This window comes from Ranitomeya imitator, chromosome 6 (assembly GCF_032444005.1).
Source record: "Ranitomeya imitator isolate aRanImi1 chromosome 6, aRanImi1.pri, whole genome shotgun sequence".
NCBI lineage: Eukaryota > Metazoa > Chordata > Amphibia > Anura > Dendrobatidae > Ranitomeya > Ranitomeya imitator.
Window position 1 is genome coordinate 214735171 of NC_091287.1, and position 19510 is coordinate 214754680.

A 19510-nucleotide genomic window follows, 5' to 3' on the forward strand; every position below is an offset into this window, starting at 1 on the left:
TGCACCTTAACACAGACAGAGGCTCAATCCTGTTGTATAAGTATATTTAGCCTACAGCACTTAATCACACCCATAGGATACCCATAGTGAACAGCTATAACCAGTGCCAAACAGCATCTCAAAGACCATAAGCTGATGAGAACCAGAGTGTGTGCCAAGGTAATAACATGGTGAGAACCCGTCCTTGTAAACTAATGCAACAAACACCTTACCCAGTGAGTGCCCGTCTTGTGGATGTCCTCCTCCGGTGCCCGACGCGCGTTTCGCCCTAAGCTTCTTTCGGGGGCGTGACTACAGAGGCGGAGGGTTTATTTAAATGGGGCCATAGCCAATGAAAATGCCGGCAGTGAGAAAAGGGAAAGAAAGGCTCGCAGGGCGGAAGTCCAGTGAAGGCTCATCGGCGCACGCGGCCATCAGAATACTCCGTGTGTAAAGAACACTTCGTGACATGCGCCAGAAGGACCGCATGTGGAACGCATGCAGGTCCGTAATAGGCGCTGTATAGACCGATGGACAACGCATGCGTACCACCTCCCAGGAGTTCTATACCAATGAGACGTTTATGTGGCACATCAGCGTGGCACACGTGCGGCACACGTGTTCCGCCCGTGTGCCAACTGGGTACCATACGGAGCGTGCAGGAGACAGCGCTAGAGATAAGCGCTGTCCCCTGCATCTGGTGCTGAAGCCGCCATTCATATATATGAATGGCGGCTTCAGCACCATGTGGGGGGACAGCGCTTACTGTAGCGCTGTCTCCTGCACGGCACACGGACTGCACACGGACAGCGTCCGTGTGCGGTACGTGTTTTGCACGGACCCATTGACTTTAATGGGTCCGTGTAATCCGTGCGCTCCCACGAACACTGACATGTCTCCGTGTTTTGCACACGGACACACGGTCCGTGAAAACACGCTGACATGTGCAGAGACACATTGATTTCACTGTGTTTACGTGAGTCAGTGTCTCCGGTACGTGAGGAAACTGTCACCTCACGTACCGAAGCCACTGACGTGTGAAACCGGCCTTAAGCAGCGTCGGTCCCAACTGACCAAACACCACAGGTGGCGTCACGAACATAGACATTACAATTCCCCTTTAAAGACCTTTCCCTTTAATTGGGTGCCCAGGGCCAAGGATCGGGTCGCAGCCACCGTGACATCCCCTTTAAGACCACACCCGAGTCCGAGTACCCCGCTGCCCTGGTGTGGGCGATCCAATGCTCTATGTTCAAAAAACCAAGCAAAGCACAAAATACTGATGACAAAAAAAACAATGTGTGCATGAGATTTCTGAAATCTCATTGACTTTGCTGGTACTATAAAAAGCAGCTGAAAATTAGCATAAAAAAGCACCAAACCACCCAGTGTGTACTTAGCCTAAAGGTACTGTCACACTAGACGATATCACTAGCGATCCGTGACGTTGCAGCGTCCTCGCTAGCGATATCGTCCAGTGTGACAGGCAGCAGCGATCAGGCCCCTGCTGGGAGATCGCTGGTCGGGGAAGAAAGTCCAGAACTTTATTTCGTCGCTGGACTCCCCGTAGACATCGCTGAATCGGCGTGTGTGACACCGATTCAGCGATGTCTTTGCAGGGCCGCGCTTAGTAACCCGATGTTTACCCTGGTTACCATCCTAAAAGTAAAAAAACAAACACTACATACTTACCTACAGCCGTCTGTCCTCCAGCGCTGTGCTCTGCACTCCTCCTGCTCTGGCTGTGAGCGTCGGTCAGCCGGAAAGCAGAGCGGTGACGTCACCGCTCTGCTTTCTGGCTGCCCGGCGCTCACAGCCAGACCAGAGAAGCAGAGCGCCGAGGACAGACAGCGGAAGTTAAGTATGTAGCGTTTGTTTTTTTACTTTTTAGGATGGTAACCAGGGTAAACATCGGGTTACTAAGCGCGGCCCTGCGCTTAGTTACCCGATGTTTACCCTGGTTACCGGGGACCTCGGGATCGTTGGTTGCTGGAGAGCTGTCTGTGTGACAGCTCTCCAGCGACCAAACAGCGACGCTGCAGCGATCCGGATCGTTGTCGGTATCGCTGCAGCGTCGCTATGTGTGACGGTACCTTTAGCCATAGGATTTAGGGTGTAATGGCAGTCTTAAGGCCCCTTCACATTAAGCGACGCTGCAGCGATACCGACAACGATCCGGATCGCTGCAGCGTCGCTGTTTGGTCGCTGGAGAGCTGTCACACAGACCGCTCTCCAGCGACCAACGATGCCGTTAACCAGGGTAAACATCGGGTAACTAAGCGCAGGGCCGCGCTTAGTAACCCGATGTTTACCCTGGATACCATGCTAAAAGTTAAAAAAAACAAACACTAGATACTTACCTACCGCTGTCTGTCCTCCAGCGCTGCGCTCTGCTTCTCTGCTCTCCTCCTGTACTGTCTGTGAGCCGGAAAGCAGAGCGGTGACGTCACCGCTCTGCTTTCCGGCTCACAGACAGTACAGGAGGAGTGCAGAGCACAGCGCTGGAGGACAGACAGCGTTAGGTAAGTATGTAGTGTTTGTTTTTTTTTTTACTTTTAGCATGGTATCCAGGGTAAACATCGGGTTACTAAGTGCGGCCCTGCGCTTAGTTACCCGATGTTTACCCTGGTTACCAGTGAAGACATCGCTGGATCGGTGTCACACACGCCGATCCAGCGATGTCTCCAGGGAGTCCAGCGACGAAATAAAGTTCTGGACTTTATTCAGCGACCAACGATCTCCCAGCAGGGGCCTGATCGTTGGTCGCTGTCACACAGAACGATTTCATTAACGATATCGTTGCTACGTCACAAATAGCAACGATATCGTTAACAATATCGTTATGTGTGAAGGTACCTTTAGGATCGATTGTGTATTTTACAAATTAGGCCAACAATGATCTAGAGCAGACCTGAACAAAGTGTAGTCTGAGGGCCACATGTGGCCCCTTTACGGTTCTGTTGCAGATTATGGACCGGGAAAACTAAAGGACTGGATACGGTAGCATGATGAACCAAGCGTCTGTCCCTGCCGGACGCCTCACTTTCTGGGGATACAGACATTGGTAAAACTATGATGGAAGAGCGAGCAGTCAGCAAACCCTTTACATAATGGAGCCTGTGCTTCTGCGAGACTTCAGCATGCATGGTGACGTCACTACATCGCGCACGCTGTGCCTCATCAGGCAGCGCAGACCGGAGCAGCCAAAACGGTCTTAGATCAGTGGCTTTATTTATGTTTTAATTGACAGCATATAGGACTGCACAAGGGGGCTGTGCTGGGGAGTTATACTGTGTATGGGGACTGTAGGGTCATCATATTGTGCTAGGAGCTGCTAAGATAGGGGTCGGCACTCGCTCTCCTGGGACTCATGAGGTTGTTATATCACGCGAGCCCTGCGTCCGGTCTCCACCTTTGGACGTATAAGTTATTAACAGGTAGTGAATGGCAAGATCGGATAAAAGGCTGATTCCACGCTCGCATAAGTGTGCCAAGGACGTGATCGCGGGGCACTGATGGGTTCTCATGACAACCGAGGGTGTGTTGAAGACCCCAGAGCCTGTCATTACGATACTTCTGTGAATGCCGGCATTCATACGAGATCGTTACTACAGTTATGTTTAGCACAGGCAATCAGACAATCGCAACTTCAAGTCACCTAAGGGGACTATTAAATGAAGGAAAAAGTGGGGAAATTTTTTTTTTTTTAAATAAAAAAAAAAAAATTAAAAACCACAAAAAGGTTGCATTGTCCTTCTTTTGCCCACTGAAAACAGAACAATAAACAATACACATATTTGGTATTGCTGAGTCCAGAAATGTGTATTCAATCAAAAGCTAAATTAAATGAGTCCCATTGGTAATCTGAACAATGCAATAAAATGCAATATGAGGTGATCAAAACTTGCATGAACCCCCAAACTGGTATCACTAAAAACAGCAGCTCAGGGTTGAAAAAATAAGTCCTCACCCAGACCCCGAAAAACAAAAACGTTACAGGTCTCAGAAAATGGGGACAAAGCAGAAACCTTTTTTTTATACAAATGTAGTTTATACATGTTTGGTATCTGTGTACTGGTACTGACCTAGGGAATCCGATTACCAGGTCAGTTTAACCATATGGTGGAGATGGTAAATAAACCCCCATATGGTAAAGTCAATTATACCAACCAAACGTCCAACTAGTCCTGTAAAAAAAGCCCTCATACGGCTATATTGACAGAAACATACAAGAGGTATGGCTCTTGGAAAAAGCAGAGGGAAAAGCAAAAACAAAAAAAAAAAAAATGGAAAAATGGCCCTGGGTGAAGGGGTTAAAGGCAAACAAGTGTCCTTCCCACATGGAATCCCCTCCCTTCCGGAATGTAACTACTTACACACAGAATAACCAGGATAGTTAACATGTCCAAAGTATTTGTGGTTGTAGCATGAATGGCATCTACTTCTTGGCACATTGTGTCCTGGTCACATGGTGCACGTAGATGTTCCTAAGTGTACAAGCCTTGTCTTATGGAAGGCTATTGGGCACTCTGATGTCAGACGCGAATACACAGAGGGCCAAAATCCCGGGCCAGCCTCGATATTTGTTAAAACAGTGTCTACAATAGAGGACATTTTTCCTTATCAACAAATATAAGTATGTGATATGTTGTTAAGGGGTTAAAGGGATTGTGCGGTCTAAAATGACAAATCTGCAGTCACTCCATGTGCCTGCATGCTTGTGAATCCTCCCAGTGCATGAACTTAGCGATGTAAGGATTCTCTACTTTAGGTCACTTTTGGCATGCTCAATATTAGTATATAGTATAAGGCCGAAAACAGTCTAGTTAGCCTTTGGCCAGGAGTTTGCATATTGCATACTTGTGGTCACATGACCGCTGTTCCCAGCGCTGACTGTGGAAAATCCTCACAGCGAGCAGTGTGCGCTGGGAGGATTCACAAGTCTGCAGTCGCATGGAGTCATTGATGACTTGTCATTTTAAACCGGACAACTCCTTTAATGAATCTCAAGATGACTGTGGCACTGCAGTGTAGCTGAAATGGTGCCTGCCAGGTATGACACCAGGGAAATGCCGCTACCTCTTCACTGTTTGCTGCAGGGGTGACAGACCTCACAGAGAAGAGGACTAGATTCAGCCACGTTATGCAGGACCCCATTCCTACTGTACAGTGCTTTGCTACACCATGTGTGCATGGGTGACAGGAGGTAAGGGAAGGAGGTAGTGATGCTGGGTGTCTTTCTCTGGTGCCTTTTAAAATAAAATTTAAATTTAGGATCTTGAAGAAAACAAGTAAGGCTGTGTGCACACGTTCAGGATTTTTTGCGTTTTTTTCGCTATAAAAACGCGATAAAAGCTTAAAAAATGCATACGTATGCATCCCATCATTTACAGTCATGGCCAAAAGTATTGACACCCCTGCAATTCTGTCAGATAATACTCATTTTCTTCCTGAAAATGATTGCAAACACAAATTCTTTGGTATTATTATCTCCATTTAATTTGTCTTAAATGAAAAAAAAACACAAAAAGAATTGTCCTAAAGCCAAATTGGATATAATTCCACACCAAACATAAAAAAGGGGGTGGACAAAAGTATTGGCACTGTTCGAAAAATCATGTGATGCTTCTCTAATTTGTGTAATTAACAGCACCTGTAACTTACCTGTGGCACCTAACAGGTGTTGGCAATAACTAAATCACACTTGCAGCCAGTTGACATGGATTAAAGTTGACTCAACCTCTGTCCTGTGTCCTTGTGTGTACCACATTGAGCATGGAGAAAAGAAAGAAGACCAAAGAACTGAGGACTTGAGAAACCAAATTGTGAGGAAGCATGAGCAATCTCAAGGCTACAAGTCCATCTCCAAAGACCTGAATGTTCCTGTGTCTACCGTGTGCAGTGTCATCAAGAAGTGTAAAGCCCATGGCACTGTGGCTAACCTCCCTAGATGTGGACGGAAAAGAAAAATTGACAAGAGATTTCAACGCAAGATTGTGCGGATGTTGGATAAAGAACTTCAACTAACATCCAAACAAGTTCAAGCTGCCCTGCAGTCCGAGGGTACAACAGTGTCAACCCGTACTATCTGTGGGCATCTGAATGAAAAGGGACTGTATGGTAGGAGACCCAGGAAGACCCCACTTCTTACCCCGAGACATAAAAAAGCCAGGCTGGAGTTTGCCAAAACTTACCTAAAAAAGCCTAAAACGTTTTGGAAGAATGTTCTCTAGTCAGATGAGATAAAAGCAGAGCTTTTTTGGCAAAGGCATCAACATAGAGTTTACAGGAGAAAAAAAAAGACATTCAAAGAAAAGAACATGGTCCCTACAGTCAAACATGGTGGAGGTTCCCTGATGTTTTGGGGTTGCTTTGCTGCCTCTGGCACTGGACTGCTTGACCGTGTGCACGGTGTTATGAAGTCTGAAGACTACCAACAAATTTTGCAGCATAATGTAGGGCCCAGTGTGAGAAAGCTGGGTCTCCCTCAGAGGTCATGGGTCTTCCAGCAGGACAATGACCCAAAACACACTTCAAAAAGCAATAGAAAATGGTTTGAGAGAAAGCACTGGAGACTTCTAAGGTGGCCAGCAATGAGTCCAGACCTGAATCCCATAGAACACCTGTGGAGAGATAATTGCAGGGGTGTCAATACTTTTGGCCATGACTGTATAATGTATTCCGCAATTTTTGTGCATATGTTGCTTTTTTTCCGCAAAAAAAAAAAAACGCATCGTGGTAAAAACGAATCGCGTTTTTACCGCTATTTAATTGCATTGGGAAAGCTCCGGGAAAAAAAAGTGAAAAAAATGCATGCGGATTTCCTGCAGAAAAAGTCCGGTTTTGTTCAGGAAAATTCTGCAGAAAATCCTGACGTGTGCACATAATCTCAGTTTTGTCGAATTGCTAGTGTGCGTAAGTTTTAGGCTATGTGCACATGTAGGAAAAGTGGTGCAGAATTTTCTGCACAAAATCCGCAGCTGCGGATTTGCCGCGGATTTTGTGCGGAATTGATGCAGATTTTGGGAGGATTTTATGCAGTTTTTGCAACTGCGCATTTCTATCATGGAGGGGTGCAGAAACGCTGCAGATCCGCACAAAAGAAGTGACATGCACTTTTTTTTAAATCCGCAGCAATTCCACACTGATTTTTCTGCACAACTTTTTTTTTTACATTTATTTACATGGTACTGTAAATCACAGTGCGGATCTGCAGCGTTTCTGCGTGGAAAAATCCGCTGCGGATCCGCAGCAAATCCGCATCGTGTGCACACAGCCATATACAGAAGCATCTCCTCTGGTCACCTGCTGGAACTTGGACAGTCTGAAGAAGTGGCGGCCAGTAACATTACCTACACTGTACACAGGGCACTTGCTTGTCTCCGAGACTGCAGGATGGGGGTGGTAGGGCTGCTTTCCTCGCGGGCCAAATGGTATCAGTTCACGGGCCAGACTGACACGTGCTCTAAAGTATGAACTGCACCTATTTTTCTAATCGTAATTTGATTTTTGCTTTTGTGTGGGAAACACACAAGTCACATGTTAGTCACACAGACTCTTTGCAATTAATTTTGAAGACGAGGAGGCTCTCACCTCACAGGAGGGTTGGGTGGTATACACCTTACAAGAGGGGCATGCAGGTGACAGGAGGGTCGGGGAGCATGCATGTGACAAGAGTGTTGAGGGTCATACACGTGACAGAGTGGCGGGGGCTTATCCTAGGACATATACATTACAGGAGACACTGGGGCTCTCACTGACGCCTTTGTTGGTTGGAAAAAGTACATCGTCACGATGACAGCAGCAATCATGAGGACATAATCCTTTATTGCATGCGCCGCAGCATTCAGTCGTGAACGCTGCGTGATGCAAGGAGTAATTAAAGTGCCCACAGGCAAGATCTTGCTGGACGATACACTCTGGTCCCCGGGAATGTGCCCAAGGACTGAAGGAAAGGCCACAGGTTACCCAACCCTCTTCTAGGGCATCACTAAGAGTTAACTGTATGTAAATGGTTGCATTATAAAAATGAGAGTCATTCGTAAAGAACAACCCTACACAGGGCACCAATCAGGGCACTATATTCTGATGACAAATCCACTGTATATCAAGTTCTATATTTTGATGACAGATGCAGTATATGTAAGCCACTATATTATGATGACAGATCTACTTTCTATACAGCACTATATTCTGATGACAGATCTACTTTCTATACAGCACTGTATTCTGATGACAGATCCACTTTCTATACAGCACTATATTCTGATGACAGATCCACTTTCTATACAGCACTATATTCTGATGACAGATCCAGTTTCTATACAGCACTATATTCTGATGACAGATCCAGTTTCTTTATGGCACTATATTCAGATGACAGATCCACTTTCTATACAGCACTATATTCTGATGACAGATCCAGTTTCTTTATGGCACTATATTCAGATGACAGGTCCACTTTCTATACAGCACTGTATTCAGATGACAGATCCACTTTCTATACAGCACTATATTCTGATGACAGATCCACTTTCTATACAGCACTATATTCTGATGACAGATCCACTTTCTATATGGCACTATATTCTTATGACAGATCCACTTTCTATCCAGCACTATATTCTGATGACAGATCCACTTTCTATACGGCACTGTATTCAGATGACAGATCCACTTTCTATACAGCACTATATTCTGATGACAGATCCACTTTCTATATGGCACTATATTCTGATGACAGATCCACTTTCTATCCAGCACTTTATTCTGATGACAGATCCATTTCTATACGGCACTGTATTCAGATGACAGATCCACTTTCTATACAGCACTATATTCTGATGACAGATCCATTTCTATACAGCACTATGTTCTGATGACAGATCCACTTTCTATACAGCACTATATTCTGATGACAGATCCACTTTCTATATGGCACTATATTCTGATGACAGATCCACTAACTATATGGCACTATATTCTGATGACAGATCCACTTTCTATACAGCACTTTATTCTGATGACAGATCCATTTCTATACGGCACTGTATTCAGATGACAGATCCACTTTCTATGTGCACTATAACATAAGTTACTGTATAGTGTTGTAACGTAAGCTACCATGGAATGACCCCACAGTGTATCTGATTAAACTTCAGTTTCTGAGGTACAAAAATATTTCCCAGAGGAGCATTTCAGCTTTAAGTCTCCTCATCTTGACATGATTAACATGTCACTCTCCGCAAGGAGAAACTATACTTCTTGGATCCCAGTCAGACGCCTCTCACTCAGCCAAACCAGATCTCCACTTTGCACTGACGAGGGGCAGTACCCCGCAACACAGTGTCTGCAAATTGAGATTCTGGTTTGGCTTTTATCCCAAGGGTATGTCTCCACGTTCAGGAAATGCTGCGTGTTTGACGCTACGTAGAGCCGCAGTGTCAAACACGCAGCGTTCAGATGTTACAGCATAGTGGAGGGGATTTCATGAAATCCCGTCTCCACTATGCATTAAAAGACGCAGGCGGCAGACCCGCCAAATTGCCCATGCGGCACGTCTTTTAAGAACGCAGCATGTCCTTACATTGCAGAAACAACGCAAGGACAACGCAGGTGACCTGCCAGTGACCTCAGGTGCAGATTTGGTCGGGATTTTACCTGAGTAAAATCCTGACCAAATACTGATGTAATCCTGAACGTGGACACATATCCTAAGTCATGTGACAAGGCTTGTTAAAGGGTTGATATTGACTGTTAAGATTGCTACTTCCAATAGGTGGCACTAGAGTTCTAGTCCTCTTCCTCTCTGAAGAGACTATTTACAGTACAAAAGTAATTTATTAAGGGCTATAACTAGTGATGAGCGAGTATACTGGTTGCTCAGGTATTCCCCAGCACGGTTGGGTGGTCTCCGAGTATTTATGACTGCTCTGAGATTTAGTTTTCCTTGCCGCAACTGTATGATTTGCGACTACTAGACAGCTTGATGACATGTGGGGATTCCCTAGAAACCAGGCAGCCCCCACATGTACTCAGTCAGGCTAGTGGCTGTAAATCATGTAGCGGCATCGACAAAAACGATCTCCGAGCAGTCATAAATACTCGGAGGACACCCGAGCAACGAGTACACTCGCTCATCACTAGCGACAACACTTACAAGGCTATGGCTTTAGTTTACATTGTCACTTTGGGCTGAAAGTGTCCCTCTAAACACAAGAATATGTTCTGATGCCAGGGCTACCGTACACACGGCACTAGATTCTGATTACCCACTTTATATATTGCACTACATTTTCATGACAGATCCACCTCAGGGACAAAGGAAAACCACATGGATACATGAATCTCCAGAGCCTCAGCTCTAGGGGTCTGCGCCAGAAGCGATGCCGGCTCTGAGGTCAGAACCGCTGCAGGGTCACGCGCCTGGAGACCCTGTGATCAGGGAGCGGCGTGGGCATCAGGTCCAGTGCGGCCTATGGCGGATACACGGGCGCCCTGGAAGGGGGGATTCCACCCTTTATTTTGGGCACCTCCATGCCTGGAAATGACATTTTTCCTGTACCTGCCAACCCCATTAAATACTGCACTATGTTCTGATGACTGATCCACAAGAGTGCAAGGATCATGAAGCCTGGGAGACTGGAGGAACAATCTTAGGCTAATCCCCCTGACATGCTGGTGTAGAGAGAAACAGTCACACAACACTAAGCCTTCACTTCCATTAAGAACAGCCATCGGTGAGCAGCAGCATGTCACTGTCCGCTCTGCAGTGTCACAGCGGTCACCCTTTGCCCTTTCAGACAGCACAAAGGTGACAACACCAAGCTCACTCGTGACTACGTCTGCAACCAATCACTAGCATGAAAAAGTGAGACAGTGTCCCAGCCAGCCAATAGCACGTCAGAGAGGATGTGATCTTCCCCTAGCCCCGCCCTCCCCACTCCAGCTACCTCCGCCACGGACAACGCCGGGGCCCGTTACATGAGCTGGTCCTGCCCCGCGGCCCGCAGTGTCTCCCGTGCTCTCAGCACACTGCCGCAGCTCACCTTACTGCGCGTCTCTAACGACAAGCTCCTTCCCAGGAGACGCGAAGCTGCCGCACTCAGGGCCGCCATGATGCCTGCGAGGGGTCTACTATGGAAGCACCGCCCCTTTTCACAAAACTTTATTACATCACCAACATAATGACATGCGCACAAATATATACAACTGGAAGCAGCTCTTTGAACCCTGTTCCTGCTGACCTACCTAGTATGAGGCGCATCTTGTAGGTTCCCCAGCAGCTTAGTCAGTACAATACTGAGGTATATAGAATATATGGCCACCTTGTAGGCTCCCCAGCAGCCTATATACTCTAGTCAGTACAATACTGAGGTATATAGAATATATGGCCACCTTGTAGGCTCCCCAGCAGCCTATATACTCTAGTCAGTATAATACTGAGGTATATAGAATATATGGCCACCTTGTAGGTTCCCCAGCAGCCTATATACTCTAGTCAGTACAATACTGAGGTATATAGAATATATGGCCACCTTGTAGGCTCCCCAGCAGCCTATATACTCTAGTCAGTACAATACTGAGGTATATAGAATATATGGCCACCTTGTAGGTTCTCCAGCAGCCTATATACTCTAGTCAGTATAATACTGAGGTATATAGAATATATGGCCACCTTGTAGGTTCCCCATCAGCCTATATACTCTAGTCAATATAATACTGGGGTATATAGAATATATGGCCACCTTGTAGGTTCTCCAGCAGCCTATATACTCTAGTCAGTACAATACTGAGGTATATAGAATATATGGCCACCTTGTAGGTTCTCCAGCAGCCTATATACTCTAGTCAGTATAATACTGAGGTATATAGAATATATGGACACCTTGTAGGCTCCCCAGCAGCCTATATACTCTAGTCAGTATAATACTGAGGTATATAGAATATATGGCCACCTTGTAGGTTCTCCAGCAGCCTATATACTCTAGTCAGTATAATACTGAGGTATATAGAATATATGTCCACCTTGTAGGTTCTCCAGCAGCCTATATACTCTAGTCAGTACAATACTGAAGTATATAGAATATATGGTCACCTTGTAGGTTCCCCAGCAGCCTATATACTCTAGTCAGTATAATACTGAGGTATATAGAATATATGTCCACCTTGTAGGTTCTCCAGCAGCCTATATACTCTAGTCAGTACAATACTGAGGTATATAGAATATATGGCCACCTTGTAGGTTCCCCATCAGCCTATATACTCTAGTCAATATAATACTGAGGTATATAGAATATATGGCCACCTTGTAGGTTCTCCAGCAGCCTATATACTCTAGTCAGTATAATACTGAGGTATATAGAATATATGGCCACCTTGTAGGTTCCCCATCAGCCTATATACTCTAGTCAATATAATACTGAGGTATATAGAATATATGGCCACCTTGTAGGTTCTCCAGCAGCCTATATACTCTAGTCAGTATAATACTGAGGTATATAGAATATATGGCCACCTTGTAGGTTTCCCAGCAGCCTATATACTCTAGTCAGTATAATACTGAGGTATATAGATTATATGGCCACATTGTAGGTTTTCCAGCAGCCTATATACTCTAGTCAGTATAATACTGAGGTATATAGATTATATGGCCACCTTGTAGGTTCCCCATCAGCCTATATACTCTAGTCAGTATAATACTGAGGTATATAGAATATACAGTTAGGGCCAGAAATATTTGGACAGTGACACAAGTTTTGTTATTTTAGCTGTTTACAAAAACATGTTCAGAAATACAATTATATATATAATATGGGCTGAAAGTGCACACTCCCAGCTGCAATATGATAGTTTCCACATCCAAATCGGAGAAAGGGTTTAGGAATCATAGCTCTGTAATGCATAGCGTCCTCTTTTTCAAGGGACCAAAAGTAATTGGACAATGGACTCTAAGGGCTGCAATTAACTCTGAAGGCGTCTCCCTCGTTAACCTGTAATCAATGAAGTAGTTAAAAGGTCAGGGGTGGATTCCAGGTGTGTGGTTTTGCATTTGGAAGCTGTTGCTGTGAGCAGACAACATGCGGTCAAAGGAACTCTCAATTGAGGTGAAGCAGAACATCCTGAGGCTGAAAAAAAAGAAAAAATCCATCAGAGAGATAGCAGACATGCTTGGCGTAGCAAAATCAACAGTTGGGTACATTCTGAGAAAAAAGGAATTGACTGGTGAGCTTGGGAACTCAAAAAGGCCTGGGCGTCCACGGATGACAACAGTGGTGGATGATCGCCGCATACTTAATTTGGTGAAGAAGAACCCATTCACAACATCAACTGAAGTCCAGAACACTCTCAGTGAAGTAGGTGTATCTGTCTCTAAGTCAACAGTAAAGAGAAGACTCCATGACAGTAAATACAAAGGGTTCACATCTAGATGCAAACCATTCATCAATACCAAAAATAGACAGGCCAGAGTTAAATTTGCAGAAAAACACCTCAAGAAGCCAGCTCAGTTCTGGAAAAGTATTCTATGGACAGATGAGACAAAGATCAACCTGTACCAGAATGATGGGAAGAAAAAAGTTTGGAGAAGAAAGGGAACGGCACATGATCCAAGGCACACCACATCCTCTGTAAAACATGGTGGAGGCAACGTGATGGCATGGGCATGCATGGCTTTCAATGGCACTGGGTCACTTGTGTTTATTGATGACATAAGAGCAGACAAGAGTAGCCGGATGAATTCTGAAGTGTACCGGGATATACTTTCAGCCCAGATTCAGCCAAATGCTGCAAAGTTGATTGGACGGCGCTTCATAGTACAGATGGACAATGACCCCAAGCATACAGCCAAAGCTACCCAGGAGTTCATGAGTGCCAAAAAGTGGCACATTCTGCAATGGCCAAGTCAATCTCCAGATCTAAACCCAATTGCGCATGCATTTCACTTGCTCAAATCCAGACTTAAGACGGAAAGACCCACAAACAAGCAAGACCTGAAGGCTGCGGCTGTAAAGGCCTGGCAAAGCATTAAGAAGGGGGAAACCCAGCGTTTGGTGATGTCCATGGGTTCCAGACTTAAGGCAGTGATTGCCTCCAAAGGATTTGCAACAAAATATTGAAAATAAAAATATTTTGTTTGGGTTATGTTTATTTGTCCAATTACTTTTGACCTCCTAAAATGTGGAGTGTTTGTAAAGAAATGTGTACAATTCCTACATTTTCTATCAGATATTTTTGTTCAACCCTTCAAATTAAACGTTACAATCTGCACTTGAATTCTGTTGTAGAGGTTTCATTTCAAATCCAATGTGGGGGCATGCAGAGCCCAACTCACGAAAATTGTGTCACTGTCCAAATATTTCTGGCCCTAACTGTATGGCCACCTTGTAGGTTCCCCATCAGCCTATATACTCTAGTCAGTACAATACTGAGGTATATAGAATATATGGCCACCTTGTAGGTTCCCCAGCAGCCTATATACTCTAGTCAGTACAATACTGGGGTATATAGAATGTATGGCCACCTTGTAGGTTCTCCAGCAGCCTATATACTCTAGTCAGTACAATACTGGGGTATATAGAATATATGGCCACCTTGTAGGTTCCCCATCAGCCTATATACTCTAGTCAGTATAATACTGAGGTATATAGAATATATGGCCACCTTGTAGGTTCTCCAGCAGCCTATATACTCTAGTCAGTATAATACTGAGGTATATAGAATATATGGCCACCTTGTAGGTTCCCCATCAGCCTATATACTCTAGTCAGTACAATACTGAGGTATATAGAATATATGGACACCTTGTAGGTTCCCCAGCAGCCTATATACTCTAGTCAGTACAATACTGGGGTATATAGAATGTATGGCCACCTTGTAGGTTCCCCAGCAGCCTATATACTCTAGTCAGTACAATACTGGGGTATATAGAATATATGGCCACCTTGTAGGTTCTCCAGCAGCCTATATACTCTAGTCAGTACAATACTGGGGTATATAGAATATATGGCCACCTTGTAGGTTCCCCATCAGCCTATATACTCTAGTCAGTACGATACTGGGGTATATAGAATATATGGCCACCTTGTAGGTTCCCCAGCAGCCTATATACTCTAGTCAGTACGATGCTGAGGTATATAGAATATATGGCCACCTTGTAGGTTCCCCATCAGCCTATATACTCTAGTCAGTACGATGCTGAGGTATATAGAATATATGGCCACCATGTAGGTTCCCCAGCAACCTATATACACTAGTCAGTACAATACTGAGGTATATAGAATATATGGCCACCTTGTAGGTTCCCCAGCAGCCTATATACTCTAGTCAGTACAATACTGGGGTATATAGAATATATGGCCACCTTGTAGGTTCTCCAGCAGCCTATATACTCTAGTCAGTATAATACTGAGGTATATAGAATATATGGACACCTTGTAGGTTCTCCAGCAGCCTATATACTCTAGTCAGTACAATACTGAGGTATATACAATATATGGACACCTTGTAGGTTCTCCAGCAGCCTATATACTCTAGTCAGTATAATACTGAGGTATATAGAATATATGGACACCTTGTAGGTTTCCCAGCAGCATATATACTCTAGTCAGTACGATGCTGAGGTATATAGAATATATGGCCACCTTGTAGGTTCCCCAGCAGCCTATATACTCTAGTCAGTACGATGCTGAGGTATATAGAATATATGGCCACCTTGTAGGTTCCCCATCAGCCTATATACTCTAGTCAGTACGATGCTGAGGTATATAGAATATATGGCCACCTTGTAGGTTCCCCAGCAGCCTATATACTCTAGTCAGTACAATACTGGGGTATATAGAATATATGACCACCTTGTAGGTTCTCCAGCAGCCTATATACTCTAGTCAGTACAATACTGGGGTATATAGAATATATGACCACCGTGTAGGTTCTCCAGCAGCCTATATACACTAGTCAGTACAATACTGACATATATATAATATATGACCACCTTGTAGGTTCTCCAGCAGCCTATATACTCTAGTCAGTATAATACTGAGGTATATAGATTATATGGACACCTTGTAGGTTCCCCATCAGCCTATATACATTAGTCAGTACAATACTGGGGTATATAGAATATATGGACACCTTGTAGGTTCTCCAGCAGCCTATATACTCTAGTCAGTACAATACTGGGGTATATAGAATATATGGACACCCTGTAGGTTTCCCAGCAACCTATATACACTAGTCAGTACAATACTGAGGTATATAGAATATATGGACACCCTGTAGGTTTCCCAGCAGCCTATATACTCTAGTCAGTACAATACTGGGGTATATAGAATATATGACCACCCTGTAGGTTCCCCAGCAGCCTATATACACTAGTCAGTACAATACTGAGGTATATAGAATATATGAACACCCTGTAGGTTTCCCAGCAGCCTATATACTCTAGTCAGTACAATACTGGGGTATATAGAATATATGGACACCCTGTAGGTTTCCCAGCAGCCTATATACTCTAGTCAGTACAATACTGGGGTATATAGAATATATGACCACCCTGTAGGTTCCCCAGCAGCCTATATACACTAGTCAGTACAATACTGAGGTATATAGAATATATGAACACCCTGTAGGTTTCCCAGCAGCCTATATACTCTAGTCAGTACAATACTGGGGTATATAGAATATATGGACACCCTGTAGGTTCCCCAGCAGCCTATATACTCTAGTCAGTACAATACCAAGCCAAGAACAGGAAAACATAATGGCGAAACTAAAAGCAATGGAGGAAAAAATCAAAAACTTCCAAAACCCGGTGGATACACCTATAACACTACAGGAAGTAACCGAGAGACTCTCCTCCATAAGATGTAGAAAAGCCGGTGGCCTGGATGGAATCCTACCAGAAATGCTGAAGTACAGCCCACCAGAAATACAGGCTGCAATGGTTAAACTCTTCAGTATTGTACTGAGTGCCGGCTACTTCCCTCGTACCTGGAACCAAGGCCTCATCACACCCATCCCCAGCCAACTGCAGAGGCATATGCGTCAGCAGCAACCTGGGAAAACTGTTCAACAGTATCCTGAACAAGAGGATCCTCACCGAGCACAACGTCCTCAGCAAGAGCCAAGCAGGGTTCATGCCGAACCACCGCACCACTGACCACATCTATACTCTGCACAGCCTCATTCAGAAACACGTCTACAATACAAAGAATGGGAAGATATACGCCTGCTTTGTGGACTTTAAAAAGGCCTTTGATTCAGTGTGGCACCCGGGCTTATTCCTGAAACTGCTGGAGAGTGGAATAGGAGGAAAGACCTACGATGTCATCAAAAGCTCCTACACCGAGAACCGCTGCAGCGTGAGTGTGAACGGCAAAAGAACGGCTTATTTCCAGCAGAGCCGCGGAGTCAGACAAGGCTGCAGCCTAAGTCCAACGCTCTTCAACATCTACATCAACGAGCTGGCTACCGCCCTGGAATCCTCCTCAGCTCCAGGACTCACCCTCCACGACGCCCAGGTGAAATTCCTGCTGTACGCAGATGACCTGCTGCTGCTGTCACCAACCGAGAAAGGCCTCCAGGACAACCTGAAAATCCTAGAGAAATTCAGCTCCACCTGGGCTCTACCGGTCAACCTAAAGAAAACCAACACCATGGTGTTCCAGAGGAGAAAGAGAAGATCAGACCAACACCCATCATTCGTCCTCAACAACTGCGACCTCACAGGAACGGACATATATACCTACCTGGGCCTAGAGATTCACCGGTCAGGGAGCTTCAAACAAGCCATAGAGACCCTGAAAGACAAGGCCTGCAAAACCTTCTATGCCATCCGAAGGACACTCTACCATCTGAAGCCACCAGTGAGGGTCTGGCTAAAAATCTTCGACTCCATCACCGCCCCAATCCTCCTGTATGGCAGCGAAGTCTGGGGTCCTCACACCTACCCAGACTGGTCAAAGTGGGATTCCAGCCCAACAGAAATATTCCACCTGGAATTCTGCAAGCACCTTCTCCAGGTCCATCGGAGCACCTCCAACAGTGCTTGTCGGGCCGAGCTGGGCAGATTCCCTTTACACCTAACAGTTCTAAAGAGGGCGCTGTCATTCCGGGCTCACCTGCATAGGAGCAATCCAAGCTCCCATCACCATAAAGCCCTGATACATGTAGGTGAAACAGAAAAACCAGAACCCTCGGAACAGCCCAGCCAAACCCAACCGGACCAGAACACCAATCACAACAACCTGACAAAAGCTGGAATTAGGAAGATGGCAGACGAAGGCCAGGAGAGGTATGTCAGTGACTGGAAGAATGATATCATCAGCTCACAGAAACTGACCATTTACCGGAGCCTACAGAGAGACTACAGACTGGCCCCATATCTGGAGAAACTCCCGGACCCCAGAGACCGCCAGATCCTGAGCCGATATAGATTCAGTGCCCACAGTCTGGCCATCGAATGTGGCCGACACAGGCAGAGCTACAAGCCCAGGGAGGAAAGACTGTGCCAACACTGTGACCAGGAGGCCATAGAGGACGAAACCCACTTCCTGCTACACTGCTCCAAATACTCAGCAGTGAGGGACACTCACTTCAGGAGACTCTCACATCTCTTCCCAGACTTCATCACCATGAAGGAGGAAGAGAAAACATATATCCTGCTGGGAGAAGAAGAGAGAGCAGTGGAGATAGCAGCGCGGTATGTGAGCGAATGTCATAGACTGCGAGAAAGAGAACTATGATGCCATGGACTATAGCCCCCACCCTGGATCTGCCCCATCCACCTCCCCTATGCCATGGACTATAGCCCCCACAATGGATCTGCCCCATCCACCTCCCCTATGCAATGGACTATAGCCGCCAACCTGGACCTGCCCCATCCACCTCCCCTATGCCATGGACTATAGCCCCCAACCTGGACCTGCCCCATCCACCTCCCCTATGCCATGGACTATAGCCCCCACAATGGACCTGCCCCATCCACCTCCCCTATGCCATGGACTATAGCCCCCACCCTGGATCTGCCCCATCCACCTCCCCTATGCCATGGACTATAGCCTCCACAATGGATCTGCCCCCATCCACCTCCCCTATGCCATGGACTATAACCCCCACAATGGATCTGCCCCCATCCACCTTCCCTACAGCTCCTACCCAACATCCCCACAGTCCCTATCCCTATTGCCTTTATACACTTGCTTTGGCAAAACTGATGTGTATTTGGTCCTGCCAATAAAGCTTCTTTGAATCTTGAATCAATACTGGGGTATATAGAATATATGGACACCTTGTAGGTTCCCCAGCAGCCTATATACTCTAGTCAGTACAATACTGGGGTATATAGAATATATGGCCACCTTGTAGGTTCCCCAGCAGCCTATATACTCTAGTCAGTACAATCCTGGGGTATATAGAATATATGGACACCCTGTAGGTTTCCCAGCAACCTATATACTCTAGTCAGTACAGTACTGAGGTATATAGAATATATGGACACTCTGTAGGTTTCCCAGCAGCATATATACACTAG

The 19510-nt window shown here is 45.5% G+C and overlaps 1 protein-coding gene and 1 long non-coding RNA gene across 3 annotated transcripts in view; one reads left to right on the forward strand and one right to left on the reverse strand.

The window, feature by feature from the left end:
* The window catches only part of SDHA (succinate dehydrogenase complex flavoprotein subunit A), a 92025-nt gene extending 80891 nt beyond the window's left edge, over positions 1-11134 (reverse strand). Inside the window, exon 1 of the mRNA XM_069730468.1 lies at positions 11028-11134. Within this exon, the coding sequence (XP_069586569.1) occupies positions 11028-11096 (69 nt within the window). The 5' untranslated portion in view covers positions 11097-11134. The remainder of the gene's footprint in view (positions 1-11027) is intronic.
* The window catches only part of LOC138642355 (uncharacterized), a 49508-nt gene that overhangs the window by 12771 nt on the left and 17227 nt on the right, over positions 1-19510 (forward strand). The gene's annotated exons all lie outside the window — the stretch shown is intronic.